This window comes from Melanotaenia boesemani, chromosome 13, assembly GCF_017639745.1.
Source record: "Melanotaenia boesemani isolate fMelBoe1 chromosome 13, fMelBoe1.pri, whole genome shotgun sequence".
Lineage (NCBI taxonomy): Eukaryota > Metazoa > Chordata > Actinopteri > Atheriniformes > Melanotaeniidae > Melanotaenia > Melanotaenia boesemani.
In genome coordinates, this window is record NC_055694.1 from 24,753,247 (window position 1) to 24,771,916 (window position 18,670).

The following is an 18,670-nucleotide window of genomic DNA, read 5'->3' on the forward strand; positions in this document are numbered from 1 at the left end:
CCGGGCTTGTTTGATTGATAATTCCTCCCCTAAAAGTAGGCTACGGTCCTTCACCGAGGGATGATGAGGGAAGCTGTTCAAAGAGCAGATCTTGGCAAATTTCATGAGTCCAGTGAGACATTCACAGTTAATTTGATGATGATCTACATTTTTATTGTCCAAAATAATATATATTTAAGTGCTTCATACCATTTAATTTTCTGTCCGTAATTTTCTATCCAAAAATAATTAGTCTATCAGAAATGAATGGTGCATTGCTTGAGAACTACTTTGACGTATTCCTTAATCTAATCCTTTAAAACAGACAAGCTTAAAACATTAAGATGCAACTCATCGTACCTTTTCCTAATGTACTATTAATAAATTTACTTTGACTCTGTTATATAGTATAAAAATGATTAATCAGTTAAAAATTAAGTTAAAACATAATTATTAGTCATTTAATAGTTGTTCAGATGACTAAATTTCACTATTTGCACACAATATTTATGACCTGATAAGTAGACATCAAAGGCTCTCTACATTTCCAGCAAATATGGGGAAACAGCGCTCTCATGTGGCCGTAGTACTGAATGACAGTGTTGCATGGGTTCTCTGAACAGCAGGAGGTTTTACTGACCTGAAAAGCTTTTCTAAGGCTGAGCTCACAACCTGTACAACCCTCCATTATGCTGGAGAAAGAGTTATGGCTGTGTTGGAGATTCAGTTTTCAGTAGAGAAAACGTGAACTGCACTCCGTGGGAAAGTCTGGGCAAAAACTCATTGTAGGGAGGAAAATACTTGTTTCAAAAGAAAAGGATCTGTCATGGGGCGTGTCTGAGAGAGTTAAACACATTTAATGCAGCACTCCCCTGGAGGGTTGACTCTTTTTGCACAGATGAGGTAATCTCAGTAATTTCTGCCTTTTTTTTCAGTTTGAGATGTTTCTGAGTAAGTTGGGGGCTCAGGTGGGCAAGACACTTCACCGTCCCTGTCTCCAGTGTCAACATCGCTGGTGTATGATTGTGGATGAATGTTCGGTAGTGCTTGGAGAGGCGTTGGCAGATTGGCTGCCACGACAGTCTGCCTCAGGGCAGCTGAGGCTACACATGCAGCTTACCATCACCAACTATGAATGAGGAGTGGTTGAATAATTCATTTGTACAGTGGCTTTGAGTGTCCAAAAAAGGGCTATATAAAATCAAGTGTTGAGGTCAGAGGAGCAAGCTGCAATATCATAATGATGTCCTGAAAATGGGAGTTAATATATATATTTTCCCCCCATTTTTATCAATATCCATGTTTACGGAGTAAAAATAAACCACACAATAACCATGCATACAATTATTGTGTTAAATTATGCAGGATTACAGTGTGGCCCATTCTCTGAAGAGTTTGCATGATAAATGGCACAGACACATGGAATATTGTCCTTGGGAACTGCTTTATAAAGTATGTAGGACATGTCATGCTTTACTATAAAAATATTCCAAATACTGTACATCGGTTTTGAACATGTGCAAAATGTAAACAAAAATAGTTAACAGGGAGAAAAATTAAGGATACGTTTAAAAAAAAAAAGAAAAAAGTTTTATCTAACAGTCTGAAATGATCAGAACCTTGACTTGATCTAAGACAGTAGCCAGAGAGAAGTTAGTCTCAGCTGAAAGAAAAGCACTGAAAATGGAATTAACAGATGTATAAAAACTTGCTTCCGGATGGATTCACACATTATTTACACCTGTGAAGTATTAACAATACTTAAGTTACATCTCCTGACTGAAATATTAGAGAAGTTAAACAAGTTTCCAAGTACAGATAATTTTGTCACATTAATGTTGATCTCCAGTAGCTGGAATGCTTGTTATTTCACAAAGACACGATACCCAATTATCAGGGCTTAATCACAATGCTGGAAAAAATATAAAAATGTTTCCAGTTTTCATCTACTATCCTCATCGTCCCATTCACTCCCAGAAAGCAGAAATCTCCAAGTTTAGTACGCTCAGTCGGTCCACCAGCAACAAGTGTTTTTAATTACAAAGTCTTTCATTTTCAAGTCAAGTTGTTGGTCTAATTTTCATTTAATTTGCAGGAGCTTCATTTTGTTACCTAAAAGAAGTAGAGAAATCATTAAATGTTGAAAGGTAACCTTTTAAAAGGTACATTTGATGAAGAAACACTTACCCAGTCCTTTAAGAAATTTGTTCACGCCACTTGGCTCAGGCTCAGGGCATGAATCCAGATATTCAGCCACTCTTGCTTCAAAGAGACCTGGGAGGAAGAAAAAACTGTTGAGCCATCCACACTGGATATTTGCTGCAGGAGAAGACCAACTTTAATTTATTCATGTATAGATTATCATAACAAGTTTGTGTGGGGATTCATTAATAAAAAATATTGTTGGATCACTATATGAGCAATCATCTCTGACAGTGTGCTTTACTCGGATTCATAAGTTTGATTTCTTAGGAATAACTCTTAGGCTTTCTCCGCATGATGCAAGCACAAATGAGGATGCAGTCACTGGAGCAAAACGGAGAAACCTTTATTGACAGAGAAGAGAACAGCAATTATAGGACTCAAAAGCCAATCGTGGAGGGGGAGGGGGGGGGGGGGTAGCCAAGGTTGCTGCTTTCTGATTTTACACATTAAGGAATATTGCATCATGTTTTGAATTAGAGATGCCCTGCATGTGGAGATTCATACTGCAAAACTTTGAATAATTCCCCTCACAGTTTTCATAGAGCTCATGTAACCTTCACACTTTTGCATTCCAGACTGCAGGATCCCGACATAACCAGCAAGAAATGATTTCCGTTAAGTTTATAATTGGCTCAGCAGTGAGATGAGTTAGTCGGGTTTTCTGTAGCTCTGTTTTTAAATGCACACTTTCAAAATCCCTGCATATAGTACACTTAAAGCTTAAGGTATCAAAGATGACAAAAAGAAAGTTTTCATATAAACTTTTAGGAAAATTAAAGTAAATGTCTTCCTAAATATCTAAGTAACATGATGATACAGAGCTGTAAATGTCCAGTTTACCTAATTTTATTTTGCTTTTTTATAAGATGTAGAAAAAGATAAACCAAGCGTAAGGTACATTTATAATCACCTCTTCCTCCTCCCTTGCGCAGCTCTTTGTCCTGAATAAAGCCAGCAAACATCTGGGTATCCATGAAGAGCTGCAGGAACTGTCGGACTCCACGGGAAGGGTGAGATTTGCGGAAACTGTCACGCTGAAGCTCCTTAGTTCCACTGGAATTCTCAGCCATGTGGAGGGGATAGTGGCCCACTAGCTCCACGAAGAACCGCACAAAACCTTCTGACACCAGGCAGCTCAGGTCAGCCTGCTGGCCTGGATAGGCCACATTTAGACCAAGACAGAGATCTATATTATATATTATATTAAACTTTGTGGTTTACACACTGATATAAAATCTTTAATAGGCCACCAGAGGCTGGCTGACTAGTTAAAGCAGTAAAGTGTTGCATGTAATGCTCTGCAAGTTTTTGGTAATATAGGCGTGCTGCAGAGCTGATAAGATGCAGATGAGGTTGCAAGCAGGTCCTGGAAACAGACAAATGCTTTATACATCTTATTATGCAGGGACAACTGTACCAACCTCCATGTGTGTCTCCATTGTCTTGTCTCAGAATATCTTCCCTCTCCTCCAGGATCTGCTGCAGTGCTGCCTGCAGTTTACTGGGCAGGATGCAGTCTTCATCGCCCAGCTAACACATCACAGAAACTGTCAGCTGCAGTCACATTATGCTATTTACACACTGACTCACACACAGCGTAACTGATGTTTTAGGTTTAAGGGGAAATAACTTAAATACCAGTGGAATAAACCAATACGTGATCTATGAAACTGAAATGAAATATTAAAAGATTTTATTTTAACATTTGTGATTTTGATTAGAGTTTTAATGGTCAACAACTTGCACATCTAGACTATACTGTGTATGAGATTATTTAGCCCTTAATTTAATCATTTTAATCACTGATTTTGACTGATAATTAAAGATTTGCCTTCTGGTAACTGTTAGCCCTGAAAATCTAAATCCTCTTAGTGTCATGAGAGAGCTCCCCTGTGTTTACATTCTACTTAGGTTTTTCTTCACAGTGCTTATGTGTGTGTGAGAGTAGTACTCCACCCACTACCCAACATGGGAGAAGTGTAGGCAAAGCTATCTTTCCCAGTTGGACCACACCTACTTTTCCCCATTATGCACAGCTATGTGTACACACCTGAAAGACAAACTTGTCTGCACACAGATCCACTATGAGCACCTGGGAAGACAACAAAAAACAGGAATGACGGTTTACCGACTGTTTACTCTTTGACTGCAAGCGTAGGTGTATATAAAGGTGAGGTGAGTTAGAGCTACAGCGTGTGATCACACAGAATAATCACTTGTTTAAACTACAGAAATCTCACAGGTATACCTCCTCAATAGGAAGCTCCAGCAGCTGTGGCAGGCACGGTGCCAGCACACCAATAAGAAAAGGGGTTGGGGAACAGCTGATGTCCAGCATGCTAGCTGGTAACACGGGTATGAATGTATGCTGCCAAGTGAAAGGGTACAGCAACGCCAGCACTGCGTGGCCACATCGGGACAACACACTGCAGTGAGAAAGAGGAGAGATTAAACAAAACATTGTTCAGTTTTCACATGGATCAACTTGCACAAAGACATCAATCATAGCTCTCTGTTTATGAGGAATGGTCAGTCCCACATTTTTTTCAACCACAGCGATTAACTGCATCACAGAATTCTCCCCAAGTACAACAAGCCTGTGCTCATACACTTGGTATAGGATTACAACTATTCTGCTGAGACTCCTTTACAGTATGGCCATTTGCCTTCATGCTGTTGAAAGACCACCCTCCGTGTAACAGCTAAAATCTACAGCCAATATTTCCCTAAAATTCCCAAAAAGCTTGTTTGAATTTACATATTTTTCTCTCAAACAAAAATTTTTTCTCTCCAACCAATATTTTCTGTGAGGTCATAGAACAGCAGCAGATTTTAGATAAACTGCTAATTGAGTCATCTATGTTGCACAGGTGCATCCTGCTACACCGACTCTTTCTGAACCTTTAATATTTAATAAAACATTTTAATTTCCTTAAAACAAACTTGTAAACCGTGATCTTTGTAATCCCATCAAGATTTTGAGCACTTTATTTACTTATTTTTTTTTATTTAAAGGCCCCACATTAGTTTGTAAATAACCACATTATTACCTGAGTTTGTCAGCAATGAAGATGACCCTTCTCTCAAGCAGAAGGGAGGCAAAAACCTGAAGGAGCCTCCCAACACTGAGACACTGCAGCAGACTGCCGAAGTCCACATGCTCCAGTCTGGAGTCCACTGGTCGACATAAAGTCAGTACCTGGCAACAAGGTGTAACTGATTAAGTGTAACCTGTAGATGTTGGCACTTTGTGTGACTAGCTGTTCTGTAGGATTATTAAGTTTTTAGGAGCATTCCATGTTAATTTCAAGGAAATATAACAAGCAAGAGAAAGACAAGCTTGAGAAAAAAATATTAGCATCATCTGTTTATGGAAGGGAAATTACTTTCTATATTGTGAGCCTGAGTTTTGAGAAGTTGATTACTGTTGTACAACAGAAATAGCTGTACCAAACCAATCAAACTGAAATATCCAGCCTTATTGTTTCCACAGATGGTCTTTAATTCTGAGTCATTCTGAATCTGCAGAAGGGAGTGGTTAGGAGGGGAACAAAACAAGTAATCAACATTTCCTCTTTTGGTATCAGGGTTACCTCATTCCCTGAGCCAGGGAGGAAGCTTTTGACTGTGACTGTGCGTCCAGGGGCTGGGAATGGGGCCTCCATCACACTACGCATAAAGGGATAAACCAGCGCTGGGGAAATTTCTCTGCGCCGCTCCACCTCTTCCAGAATCTGGACAGATGGAACCAGACCAATCACTGTGATTCCTAAAGGAACTAGTGCTGATTTAAATAGATATTTCCCTTCTGACTACACTTCACACTTACTGGTTGCAAATTTTCCTAGGTCGACTAGAGAATGGGTGAAACACTGCCTTCAGTATTTGGAAAAACACACAGGGACTGCTCAGGATTATCTTATAGTATAGCTTCATTCCATGCTTATGCATACAGTTTAAAGGCAGCAGGGTTCAGACTATTCAAAGGGATTAGCACTAAACTCTAGTCAGACCATCTCCTTTCATTTTCCTGAGAGCCTTTATCGACAGAAACACGTGAGCAGATGTATGGTGGTGTTTACCTTTGCAAACAGGTTGAAACAGCCCAACTTGCTGACAATACAATGTACTTCGGGAAGCCTCTTCCCTTTTCCACTGGGCTTAAAGACACAGTTTCACAAGTTAGTAATTAGGATACAACAGAAGTTTCTATCACAAAAGACACCGTGAGGTACAATTTAAGGTCAAGTGCAATTAGCTCTGTACTTTTGAGTGAAAAAAACAAGAGTCTAAAGTCAAAACTACAGCCATGTTTATGACTGCAGCACTGAGCTTATAAACCAATAAACAACTAAATCTCCATGCTATATTTGGTCCAGCTCTATCTAAACTATAAAACAAAGGAACCAATAGCCACAAAATAGAGCTTAAGACAAAGCCAAATAGGGGGGAGAAATTATGAAATTCTTTTTGCTCTCTGTCATGGATACAGAAGTGGTTTCTGGTCTATGATTCACATCTCCTCAGAGATGTTGAGTAAGCACATGGGAGGCTGCCATGTCATCTTACACACTACCACATGAACCCTTTAGTCAGTGATTCAGACACATTAACACACGTCCATACTCACCAGGATCTTGCGGCAATAACAAAACCAGCGACTGCCATCCTCTCCAGTCAGGACAAAGGAAAAGGTCTCACTGTAAATCAAAATAACACCAGAAAAGTAATTTTATCTGACTGCATACAACATGTAAAACTATGTTTAAAAACATCCATAATCCCACATGCAAAATTGAGGATGGAAAACTCAGAAAGATGGTTGATTAACAGAGGATCATTTACAGGCATGTCTTCCAATTCTTTGCACAGCCATACATGTTTTGAAAGCAGGGAGGCTATAACAGTGAAATTCAAAACCTCATTACAACAATAAATCATACCCAGTAAAAAGAATGCATAACGCTCTTAACACTGTGATATTTGATTAGATGCACATTCATGATCCTTGTGGGTAATTCTCAATTGTTGCAGCATCAATTTATGGACAACAAATGACAGATGAGGTTATAAAAATGGAAAAGGAAATGTGTGTTGTAAACAATGTGCTAAAAAAAATCTGAACAATGAGTTAAAACACACAAAAAGTGCATAGGGGCGGCAGTGGCTCAGGCGGTAGAGCAGGTCGTCCAATGATCGGAAGGTCGGCGGTTCGATTCCCGCTCCCGCAGTCATCTGTCGTTGTGTCCTTGGGCAAGACACTTAACCCTCCTTGCCTCCAGTGTTGGCATCGCTGGTGTATGAATGTGTGGATGAATGTTCGGTGATGGTCGGAGAGGCCGTAGGCGCAGAATGGCAGCCACGTTTCCGTCAGCTTGCCCCAGGGCAGCTGTGGCTACGCACGTAGCTTACCATCACCAGGTATGAGTGAGGAGTGGATGAATAATGGATTCACACAATGTAAAGCGCTTTGGGTGCCTTGAAAAGCGCTATATAAATCTAATCCATTATTATTATTATTATTATTATTATATGAAGACAACAATGAAATGAAAATGAATGATCACGATGCCACTGTGGCATTTTTCAAAGCATTTGTTACTAGAACTTTACTACAGTGTAAAAACAGACCTTGGCATGTGTCCTGCAGGCTTCCAGTCCTGAGAATCGGGGAAGCAGAACTTGGGAATCACTTTCAGCTGGTCCTCAGCTTCTTTAGACAGCCGCGATGATTTCTCAAACTGCAACAGAGACTTCATATTAGAAATACAAGTATGCAAAATTAACTTAAAAATGTTTTTTTTTTTAAATCTTCAAACATTTTATATCTTCTCATACAGCTACAAAAAAAAAAAACAAAAATGTTTCCTACAAATGCCCTAACTGAATTGTGAACATATGGATCAAATATGGAAATAATGGAAAAACTAATTTATCATTTTTGTTATTAAAGTCACATTTGTTGACTCATGTCTACCTAGAAAATTCCCCTTAGGGAAATCCTCTTTAGGAATACTTGTAATGTTTAATAAGAATCATCATCCCTTAATATGACCAAACAAGATTTAAATTTACGCCAAAAAGGACGCAAACCCCATCCACCTAAGTGTTCAGAGCAGTTTTGTGTTTTTATCATGAGAGAATGGTGGGGTGATGTTACTGATAAGGCTCCTTTCCTAACCATTTTGGGGAACTGTTGTGTAATTTCAGGGGAGTAGGTGTTTCCCTGGGAGCCTTTTCTCAGCGACACCACCACAAAGATCTGGAAAAGCTGCTGCTGCTGCAGTTGGATCAAGTCTCTCTCCAGGGTGCGGTATCCTGGCCGACGTCTCAGTGTAGATTGAATGTAAACTGATCTTCTGGAACCTGCTAAACGACACAGTGAGACAATGCGGTAATGCGTGTCCTGGGAGACATGTCTTCCAGCACAGCAAACCTTTGTAATGCTTTTTACCTCTGCCAAGGTGGAGGTTATGTTTTCAGGGTATGTATGTGTGTGTCTGTCCGTCTGCCTGCCAGCTGGCAACAAAACTTAAAAAGTAATGGACAGATTTTTATGAAATTTTCAGGAAAATTTTTATAATGGAATAAGGAACAAGTGATTAGATTTTAGGGATGATCCTGATTACCGTCTGGATGCAGCAATTTTTTTCAAGGATTCTTTACAGGCGCAAACATACGATGAACTTTGTCACATCTGGATCTTTTGCTGATGAAAACAAAAGGTTGCTAAAGCATAACACCATTGAATTGTTATGTCTTTTTTTTTTTAAATCACATTTATTACTACTGAAGACACAAAAGCCCAGAAAGATGTGATAACTAGCTAGCGGCAATCAAGCGTGTTAATGCTAATGGTACACCTTGGAGTCCTTAGAAATATTCACCAATTTGTTTAGATCATTTTGTGTCTGGTGAGTAAAACATTTATTATAATACTGTTTAAAACTTTTGCTTGTTTTTGTATAGATACCAAAAACACCATGAAATGGTTGGTTACAGTAACAATAACAAACGTCTGTTGGTGGTTTTTGTGAAGTTTTCAGTGTTTTTTGTTAGCAGCTCTTCTACAATGTGACAGCAGAAAGACATTTGCTCAGTCCTCCTGCCACTAGCTTCGTCTCAGTTTTTTTTCCCCTTGTCTATTTGAAAGACCCTTGGGCCCAAGATTTAACTTCCTGGCATTATGTTCTTTCATCATGATGCTATTTTGTGAAATGCACCAGTTCGTCCTGCAGCAAAACAGCCCCACAGCTTGATGCTGCCACCCCCATACTTCACAGCTGGGATGGTGTTCTCAAGCTTACAAGCATCCCTCTTTTTTAATCTGATTTCTCATAATCGGATATCTTTCATTATCTGATAAAGCATCACATTATGCTGTTTATATGACTACTTGAATAATCAGATAACTCCAGAAATCAGATAACGAGCAGATTTTAGGTAAAGGGGCTCGTGGAGAGTTAATTAATCACCTAAAGATGAACTGATAATTAAAGTTATAGTTAGACTGCAGTGTAACGTTATTTGAAAAATTTTAGACTAACTTCCTTTTTTCCAATTTAATCTTAAAATTAAACGAGTAAAGTTAACATCTTTCTACTGTATAAAGTTTATTGGAACTTAATAAATAACTTTTTAGTTAATAATTAGTTATAGCACCACTTTTGACATCTCCCATCACTAACTTTCTACTGTTGAATTTTCCCATTTTGTTCATGAGTCAATTAAAATACAAAGTTAAAAGAGTTGTATATGTCTAAAATATGTATCTACATTTTATGCAAAATTAACAAATAAAAAGGATGATATGCCTCGTAGTTCATACCTTTGCTGTTGTCCTCAGGGTCACTCTCTGTCCCACTGGTCTCCTCTGTGGATAGGAATAGAACGAGGGATAGATTAGTGAGGAGCAAAAGAATGAAAAAGACTTGACAAGCCATAATTTGATGCAGACAGTCAGCCTTTGTTTTATAATCAGTGGCTTCGGGTACCGCAGCTGGTCTTAAGTGTATCATAAAAAGCTGGGTATTTCCAGCAAGGGGCTCAAACCAATCTTCTTGAAGTATTGATGCGGGTGACATTTGGGTATTTGTGACACTGATCTGATACGTGTTTCTCACCTCGAACTGAGAGCCCTTGGTTCCTCACTCTCTTCCTCCCTCGCTTGTCGTCAAAAATGGTCTCAATCTTGCTGACGTACTATGCAAGAGAGTACAGACACATACTTTTCAGCCCAGTCATCATTAAAGGGAATCAAGATATAACTGCCTCTAAGTGCCTAATTATATTACAGATTTACAGCATTACATTCCTGTGTTCTTCTGTTAAAACCCTGAAAGAGCACAGCTGTATGTCTGAAATCAGCTAAGGCTCTGCATTCACAGAGTTCAACACAGACTGTGTTTTTTTATTGTAACTCTCATCTTAAAGAAAGATAAACATAAAAATATCAGCTAAAAATAAATTGGCATTCTTCCAACTTGCTGACAGAAACACGTGAAATGACATGTATCTCAAACTAGAATCCTTTTCTAGTCATCATTTCTGATACTTAAAACTGTTTTATTACCTTATCATTAATAGTTGTCCCTGTCCACCAGCTTTCCACAGCCATGAGTTTGACTTTACAACTTTGGTCCGAGCTAAATTGCAAGAAACGCTCACATATAGCTCTACTCCTATCTCTTTCTTTCAGCATCCTCTCCTTCCTGTTCAACAAGTCACCACCCCCATATTTTCTTTTTTCCTTAACACGTCATCATTCAACAGAGTGCACAGCATGCCAGAGAAGAAAAAAAAAATCCTAGTCTGCCAAAGTATCTATATACAATTATTTTGCGCAAACTATCATTTACCTGTGGCATCCGGTGGATTTTTTGAGTGCTGGTGTGCCGTATTGCTGGTTTTGATGCATCTGCAAGGGTTGAGGATTTGGATGATGTAAACGACTGGAACATCTTTCTCTCCACTTTGCCAGTATATCCATGCAAAGTTTGAGGTTTAGGGGGTAGCTGGAGGACAAGAAATGTTTTTTTTTGGATAATTACTACGTACTGAAGCACAATACTTCCTTTATCCTTATGTACAATCTCAGGTTAGGGATCATTTGTTCCAGTGATACAGACCAAAGAAAACGTGTAGCAACTGTGAAAGAAGACACAAACTGAATCTTTTCCATTACCTGTGGGACTTGAGGCCTTGCAGTAGGAAGACACATGGGAGACAACCTGACATCCTCATAGGGGTCATTAGTTGTCCCTTCACCTGAGGGAAGTCAGTGATGGGAATGTTAAAACAGGATGATTAGATGCTTTACAAGGTAACAAACTACCTGAACAGAAAAGACAGTGAGATGGCCTGAGTCCAATCAATAAATAAATAATAAACAGTTTAGTTCGCTGAGGGAAGAAAATGTGTTATGCTGTTAAAATTAATCTTTTTCCAAAAGCTGCAATATTCTAGTTGTAATTCTAGTAAATATAAAGCTACAAAAATATGCAGAGAGCCAGACAAAGAAAAAGCAACCTCTGGGTAAACATATTCCAGAGAGCTTTAATTATAAACAAACATGCTAACGTTTATTAAAAATGGTTTATTTAATATCCTATTCAAGTAAAATGGTGCTATCAATGACTTCTAATTTGCTATTTGGATTTTACATCCAACCAGTTGGAGACACCCAACAGTCTTTATGGAATCCCATCTTTGCCTTTTTTAAATGAATCACTATGAAGTTAACAGCCAGACTGATCAAAAGCTTTAGAAATGTATGGACAATCAGTTCCACACTTTATTCTTAAACCTATGGCATTGAGAGTTTGACATACAGACGATGTCCTCGTATATGTTGTCATCAGAGTAGGCATGGTAAAGGTTTGAGCGCATGGCTCCATCTCCCACAGAGCTTTCCTGCGCTGTCAGACGTGCTGCATCCTCATACTCAAAGGACTTCCTGTGGCAGGGAGAAGAGAGAAAGCAGCCAGTTAGTAGGGTCTGGCTGCTGTCCTAAAGATAGCCAACATGCTATTGTTGCGTGTATAATCAACTTCCCACCACAATTCTCCTGTTGATGTCAAACACACATATAAAAAAAAAGTTGATATGCTGATATGGAAGGAAATGACTGATCATATAAGTACAGATGTCATTATGTAGTAAAACACTTTATTTTCTCATGGACTTGACTTTAGTTGCTTGGGTATTTGACATGAAAATCAAAACAATCGGGCTAGCTTAGCGCAGGAACAGAAGCTGTTACATAATTCAAGCAGAGTGTGATGTAATCCTTTGCCCTGTGGAGGTGTTTCACAATGCAAGGATGAGTGACAGCTACTGAACTGCTTTAAAGTTGGTAAACAAGGATCCATGTATAACTACACCAGCTGTGAGCAAATAAAACAGAAGTATGTTAATATGTTGGGTCATGCTCAATGTATATGTTTGGGATATGAGTTCAATGCATAGTTTGTTTTCTTTCTTTCTTTTTTTTTTCTTTATTAAAGGGTCTGTGCCAAGCTGAATTTGGCTTGTCCTGCAACGATTAAAAATGTGGTGTACAAATGCATACAATTTAATAAAACTTTTTTTTTACTAAACCTCTACAGCAGACAGGAACATGACATAAAAATTAAATAAAATAAAAACTGAAAGTGTGATGGTATGTTACGCTGCATAGCATGCCGGTATGAGGAGTGCCATCTCTAATGTTTGCTCTCCTGTTACCTCTGTTTACAAATATTATTGCCTGGTTAGTTTTTGTCCTGTTTAGCCAAAAACAGTCAAATCTGGTGGAGAAGGCGGGAAACTGAGCTGCTGAATGTAACATCTGCTAATGTTGTTGGCAAATTCATCAAAGTAAACAAATTATAATGCTAACAATGACATTTAACTGTGTGTAATTTATGGCGTAATATGTAGTGAATTATATGAGTCACTATATTGATTATTGAGTATTAATATGTTTTTCTTTTTAAAATGTGTATTTTTTATGGAGCTAGTATATGTTGAACATTTGGCTAAAGGGATTAGACACAGACCAAGTCTTTTGGCATCAAAACAAATAGATCCGACATTTGTATTCTCTATAAGAACAACAGATATTTAGATTACCTAATTATATAAGAGTATTTTCAATCAGTGTCATCTACTTGTGTCACAAAGCTCCATCCCTGTTTAACTAGGAGGCAGCCCTTCTTTAAAGTAAAAACAGACAAAAAGATAAAATGTATGAAGTTGTAAAAGGCAGTCTTGTGACAGCAGAAATAAATCCACACACAGCAAGCTGGAAACAACGACTTGGCTATTTTGTGCCACACCTACGTGACAAATATAAATGTCTTAAGCAAACAAAGTGAATCAGCCAGCTGCACAGCAAGATCTTTCTAAAGCATAGATCTCGTACTCACATCCTCGAAGGGTAAAAGCCCTGCAAGTTTTAGATTTTTCCCTGTTTCAACACACCTAACAAGCCGTTACAACCATTTAATATGAGTCAGGTATACTGGGAAAACCTGCAGGACAATGGCCCTGGAGAGTGGAGAACAAGTTTTAGAACCCTGTTCTAAAGTTTGATCATGTAAATCACATTCATTATATTATAGTTACAAATATATCACTTTAAAAAGAAAAGATTAGGAAAGATCAATTATTGTTGCGTTGCTGATACATGTTTATTCTTAGTTTCAGGTGCAGAAGCAAACTGAATCAGGGTCTGCAGTATTCTCTACAAGAACATGAGGATGTCATTTCCCAACATGCACTTGGTCATCTATGATTTTTAAACACAATTCTTTTCCTCATTTCTGTTTCACATGTGATCATGGTTCTTCTTATTTAATTCTTTTTTTGAATTTATATCAAGGACTCTACAAAAATAAAAAACGGAGCTGGAGAGAGACTGTTAGAATGCTACGATGAATACTTTCTGTCAAACTACTGTTTGATTTTATCCCTGCTGTCAGAGTTTGGTAAAGGCTCCTATTATATTTAGTAGCATCAACATTTGATACAACTTTCTCAAATAGCTAACATAGAATTAATTAGTTTACACTATCAGATGTCTTTTCTGCATCAAGATTAATTAAAACTGAACTTACTCCTTGTGTTTAGCTTGCTTGATTATGTGTATGGTTCTCATTATCTTAGGAAAAAGAAAAAGCTCATTTTCTCCTCATTCTTTTAGGGTACATACTATATTCAAAGAAATATTTCTAGAGAGGCTCTTAGACAGTAAAGATAAACTCCATTTATATAATGCGAAAAGAAATTTAGTTTAGTTTTACTTGGACTTGGATCTATATGAGCATGTCTGTTGATGATGATGACCCTGAACCCATGGCTGCAGAGGAACTAGGCCAAGTCCAGACAATAGAGAACAAAGCTGCCAGATATCATGTGACATCACACCAGGACCCCAGCCTGCAATTAAACTCTGACAGTATCCTCCAACAAAACTGCTCTAAACTTACAGCTGCTGTTCAGTAAACACTGAAAAGCTTTTTATCTCCAGCAGAGAACTATTTTATTAGTCAGTTTTTAACTATCTATAAGTGGAAAGTGTTTCCCTCTAAAATATTATTCAAGAAATTCCAGATTTTTTGTTTATAATTTATATTAAAGAGTTTTTTTGTTTGTTTGGTTGTTTTTTTAGTTCCTTGACTGACCTGTTCTTTTTATGCCTCGAAAGCCCTTCATTTGCTGTGACCGGACAGGGAGGAGGTGGAAAGCTAGGTGGGTGTGCTACCCTCCTGCTTCTCATGTTGAAGTGGTTGTTATGAAGGGATCTGCTGTTCCATTGCACTGTGTGCCTTGTGCTGTTGTTGGCTCCACAATACTGGAATGTCCGCAAAGGTTTGGGAGGAGGATGAGCTTCACCTGCAGACCTCTTACCCTTCTCCCAGAGCAGTCTGTCCCCCTCAAGCTTCCGCCAGAAACCCCGAGAAGTGTAGAAGTTTCCAGCCGGCATGTTGTCATCTTGGTCATCAGTTGATGGAGGTAGAGGTTTAGAAAGTATTTCAACATCCAAGATCCGACCCGGTTTTCGGTCACCATATGCAGAAAAAATGTGTTTACTTGTAGAAAAAGCTGTGTTAGGCTCCACTGTAGATGATCCAAATATTTGTGCTGAAAGAGTTTGTTTTCCAGGGGATGTGGTTGAAAATTCACTGGAACATTTCTGCAAAGGTTCCGACTTGCGACCAACCACACCATGTCCAACATGTGCTGGGGATTCCCTAAAATCTAACCCAAAGCTCTTTGCTTTTGAGAGACTGCCTTTTGCATGAAGCCCCCCTCTAGAGGTTTCGCTGGAACATCCATTGCCCAAGAGGTCTGCAGACAGAGTTCGAGATACAATGGGAGGGTGTGCTTTGACTCCTGCATCCTGGCCGCTGCCCTGCAGGCTACGACCTTCCCATTGGGAGATCTTGTCTTTGATGTTAATGCCATGCTCATGAGAAGATGGTCTCCCTGGCTGCCGGCCCTGCCAGGCAGTGGTGGCCCCTTTCTGCAGATGATCAACTTCACCAAGACTCCGCCTGCCTTGCTCTAGTCTCAGAGCGAGCATGGTAGGATCAGTTCTCCATTAGTGGATGCATTAGGATCACTTAACCAGGTATTTATTAATCCAGAAATTATCATCCACAAGTGTGGGCCGCAAAGGTTATGGTAGCTTCCTTAATGTCTTTATGTGTCCTCCTGTGCTAGCAGAGGGTCATTTCCTCTTTGTTTTGTTTCATAAACAACCTAAAAAAAAGAGAAGACACTTTAATTACTCATCAATCCAAAATCCAAGCTTAGACAGCACGCTGCAGGGTCAAATGGATACTGAGACAACACCAGGAGACAGTTACTTCTTAAATAGCAATCATTTAAAGTGTTTTTATTTTTTACAAAGGTGAAGGCTGGGAAGGGCAGGCTCTTATCAAGGCTGGTTTCCAAAATTAAATATAGAGAGAATAAGGAAACCCAGTGACAGGAACAAAGTTACCACAGTTTTCTGAAGTGGCTCTGTCTTGAGCTGTCCAAACCCTCTTCTAGCCCAAGGGGGAATTCTGTGTTTCTGTCATCCTAAATCTTGTTGGGAAAATACAAAATGCCAGTGATACAGTAATTTAATGGCTTTCTTTCAGCTCTAATTTAAAGCTGTCTTTCAGGCGACTGGAAAGAATGTGCATTTTCAGTGATTTCAAAGCACTTCAGTGGCTAGAAAATACAAAAATCAAAAGCATACATAACCAATCAATGACATCTGATGCTGGAAAAAATGTAACTACTCATTTATTTAAAAATAAGAACTAGACTGGATAAAATTTAGCTATTTCTCAGACCCAGTGAAGAAGTATGGGACTACAGATTTAATTTAAATAAGCTATGTGCTGTTTGTACAGTCTAAACCTTTCACGTAAGATCTTTCCACATCTGATCAAATGCTCATATTCCCTGAATCAACATCAATGTGGTCGCTGTATGATCTTGCAGCTCCTCTAGCTGGAACCAAACCCTTTGGACACGTTGCACATTAGGGGGCTGAGAGTTTCTGGAGAAGGGAAGACATGGTAAAATTCCACAGTACAGCTCATGATCAGAATAACTCTATGAGTTGCATTCCTGCAGAGCTTTATAAGAGGAGGGTCGGGTAATAGACTTAACAAGAGACACTCAGTCAGTCCATCTTGTAAGTGACGCCTTTGTTTAGCTTGACCTAAATCGCATGCATTTGCCCTAGAATGTTGCTCCATCACTGCCAGACCTTGCAATGACAATGCAACTCCCAAACTGACCCACTTGCATGATTGCCTTTGTGTGGTACATTGTACAGGAAGGCATGAGTTGAGTTTCCTGAGCTGCAGGAAGAAGGGATCAGCAGACTGTCCTTAATTATGGTGCAGAGAGATTTGCACCCAGTTGCAACCACTGATTTTAGTTATGTTTAGATCAACTATGTATAAACCTTGTGATAGTAATCAAAAATTGCATTTGAAATATAATGCCGAAATGTATCAGCCCCTGGCTACTTCCAGAAACACGTGAAAAATGGTTTAAATCAAATTTCATGCTCTGTAAGACAATCTGCAAAGATGTGGAATATTATGAAAGTCAAAACTATATTTCACTAATATTTCTGAAGCTGTCAGTCTGCAGATGCTATCCAAAAAATAGTGTTTTCTACTTTTGTGAAACTCATCAGTTCATTTGTAGAAACCAGACAGGAGATACATGAAGCTGAAATAACCCATCATCGCTTGGCAAGTAAATTAAACCTAACTACACTATCAATACAGCCACAACACGCCCTCAGAGATGTGCAGCATGACATGACATGTTGTAGGTGAGGCATTGTGAGCCTGTAGCTTATCATCAGACGTGACAGTTAATGCTATAATAAAGGAAAATTGCTGGTTTGCTACATGCCAACATAAAAAGAGTCCAAGACATGTTTTGAAATAAGTGATCTATCAGCAGGTACCAGATAGCTTTCTGTGAACCCAGCCACTCATTTTGACAATTCCACTTAAAGTCTGACTGAACTAGTCATCAATTTCTGCTGATAGTTGTGAACATCCCTGATGAGTAAATGGGTCAAACACAGGCCAAAGCAGGAAGATTCAACATGAAAACTTTCACAAAAGAAATTATCAGTTTAGCAGTGAACACATTGGAAGTACTTTTCTTTGCAGTACGTTACTCATTAACACAGTTTTCCCACATGATTTCCATACAGCAGAATAAAGACCAACTAACCTAATGTGTCCTAAAACAAGCTGAAACCGACTCAATGAAAACTGGTTGAATAAGACTTCTGAAAGGCGAACCGGAACAATTTCGTGCCAAAGAAAATCTGTTTAATTTAAAGGCTGCAGCTGCACAAAATGATTTAGTGGCACAGAGGTTAAGTTTGGTAGGCAAGTTTATCAACCTCAGTTTTACTTCAACTTCTGTCCACATGAGGAAACCTACAAAGAGAACTTGTAAGCAAGGAAAATATTTTACAATCATCTATTGAGTTACTTTAAATAATATTTGTAAATTTATTAGAAGAAAGAAATTGAAAAAAAAAAATAAAGATACGATTCGTTAAGTATTAAGCAAAGTGAGAAGAGTCAGAAAAGCTGATAGTAACATAACACATGTGCATATGCCGAATTATCTCACCACGAATCTCCTTACTTACCAGAACAGCTTAAGAACAGCCAAACTCATGCTATGTCCTTATTTTACTTCCGATAAAGCGAAAATCATAAAACCCAGTCGGTCCCATCGTTCAGCAAATCTGAGTCGTTAACGGCTCTAACTAGCTAACGTTAACGTAGAGAAGCAGACCACAGGAAGTTACGAGGAAATTGTTCTTACAGAAACTGGCTTTTAAATGGATATAAAAACGTGGCCTCTATTCAAAAAACTACACAACACTTGTTAAAAACGCCTACAGACGGGAAAAGCAGATAAAGCAGAACACTCCTCACCCTCCCGCTGGACGATTTGT

At 38.8% G+C, this 18,670-nt stretch overlaps 1 protein-coding gene across 2 annotated transcripts; it reads right to left on the reverse strand.

Annotated features, from left to right (window-relative positions):
* Positions 1-1,404: 1,404 nt before the first annotated feature.
* dennd2c (DENN/MADD domain containing 2C) lies at positions 1,405-18,670 on the reverse strand. 2 transcript variants are annotated; one of them, XM_042004432.1, is made up of 19 exons: positions 18,359-18,670; positions 14,850-15,930; positions 12,015-12,139; positions 11,369-11,451; positions 11,043-11,198; positions 10,308-10,386; positions 10,013-10,057; positions 8,366-8,550; positions 7,816-7,925; positions 6,815-6,884; positions 6,267-6,344; positions 5,778-5,918; positions 5,235-5,383; positions 4,433-4,610; positions 4,235-4,276; positions 3,606-3,714; positions 3,095-3,337; positions 2,167-2,253; positions 1,405-2,091 (listed from the first exon to the last, which is right to left on the reverse strand). In XM_042004432.1, the coding sequence occupies exons 2-19, from the start codon at positions 15,749-15,751 to the stop codon at positions 2,060-2,062; spliced, it is 2,814 nt and encodes a 937-aa protein (XP_041860366.1). In that variant the 5' UTR covers positions 15,752-15,930; positions 18,359-18,670; the 3' UTR covers positions 1,405-2,059. The 2 variants fall into 2 exon arrangements, with proteins under 2 accessions (XP_041860366.1, XP_041860365.1); XM_042004431.1 differs by having other exon boundaries at positions 8,366-8,553.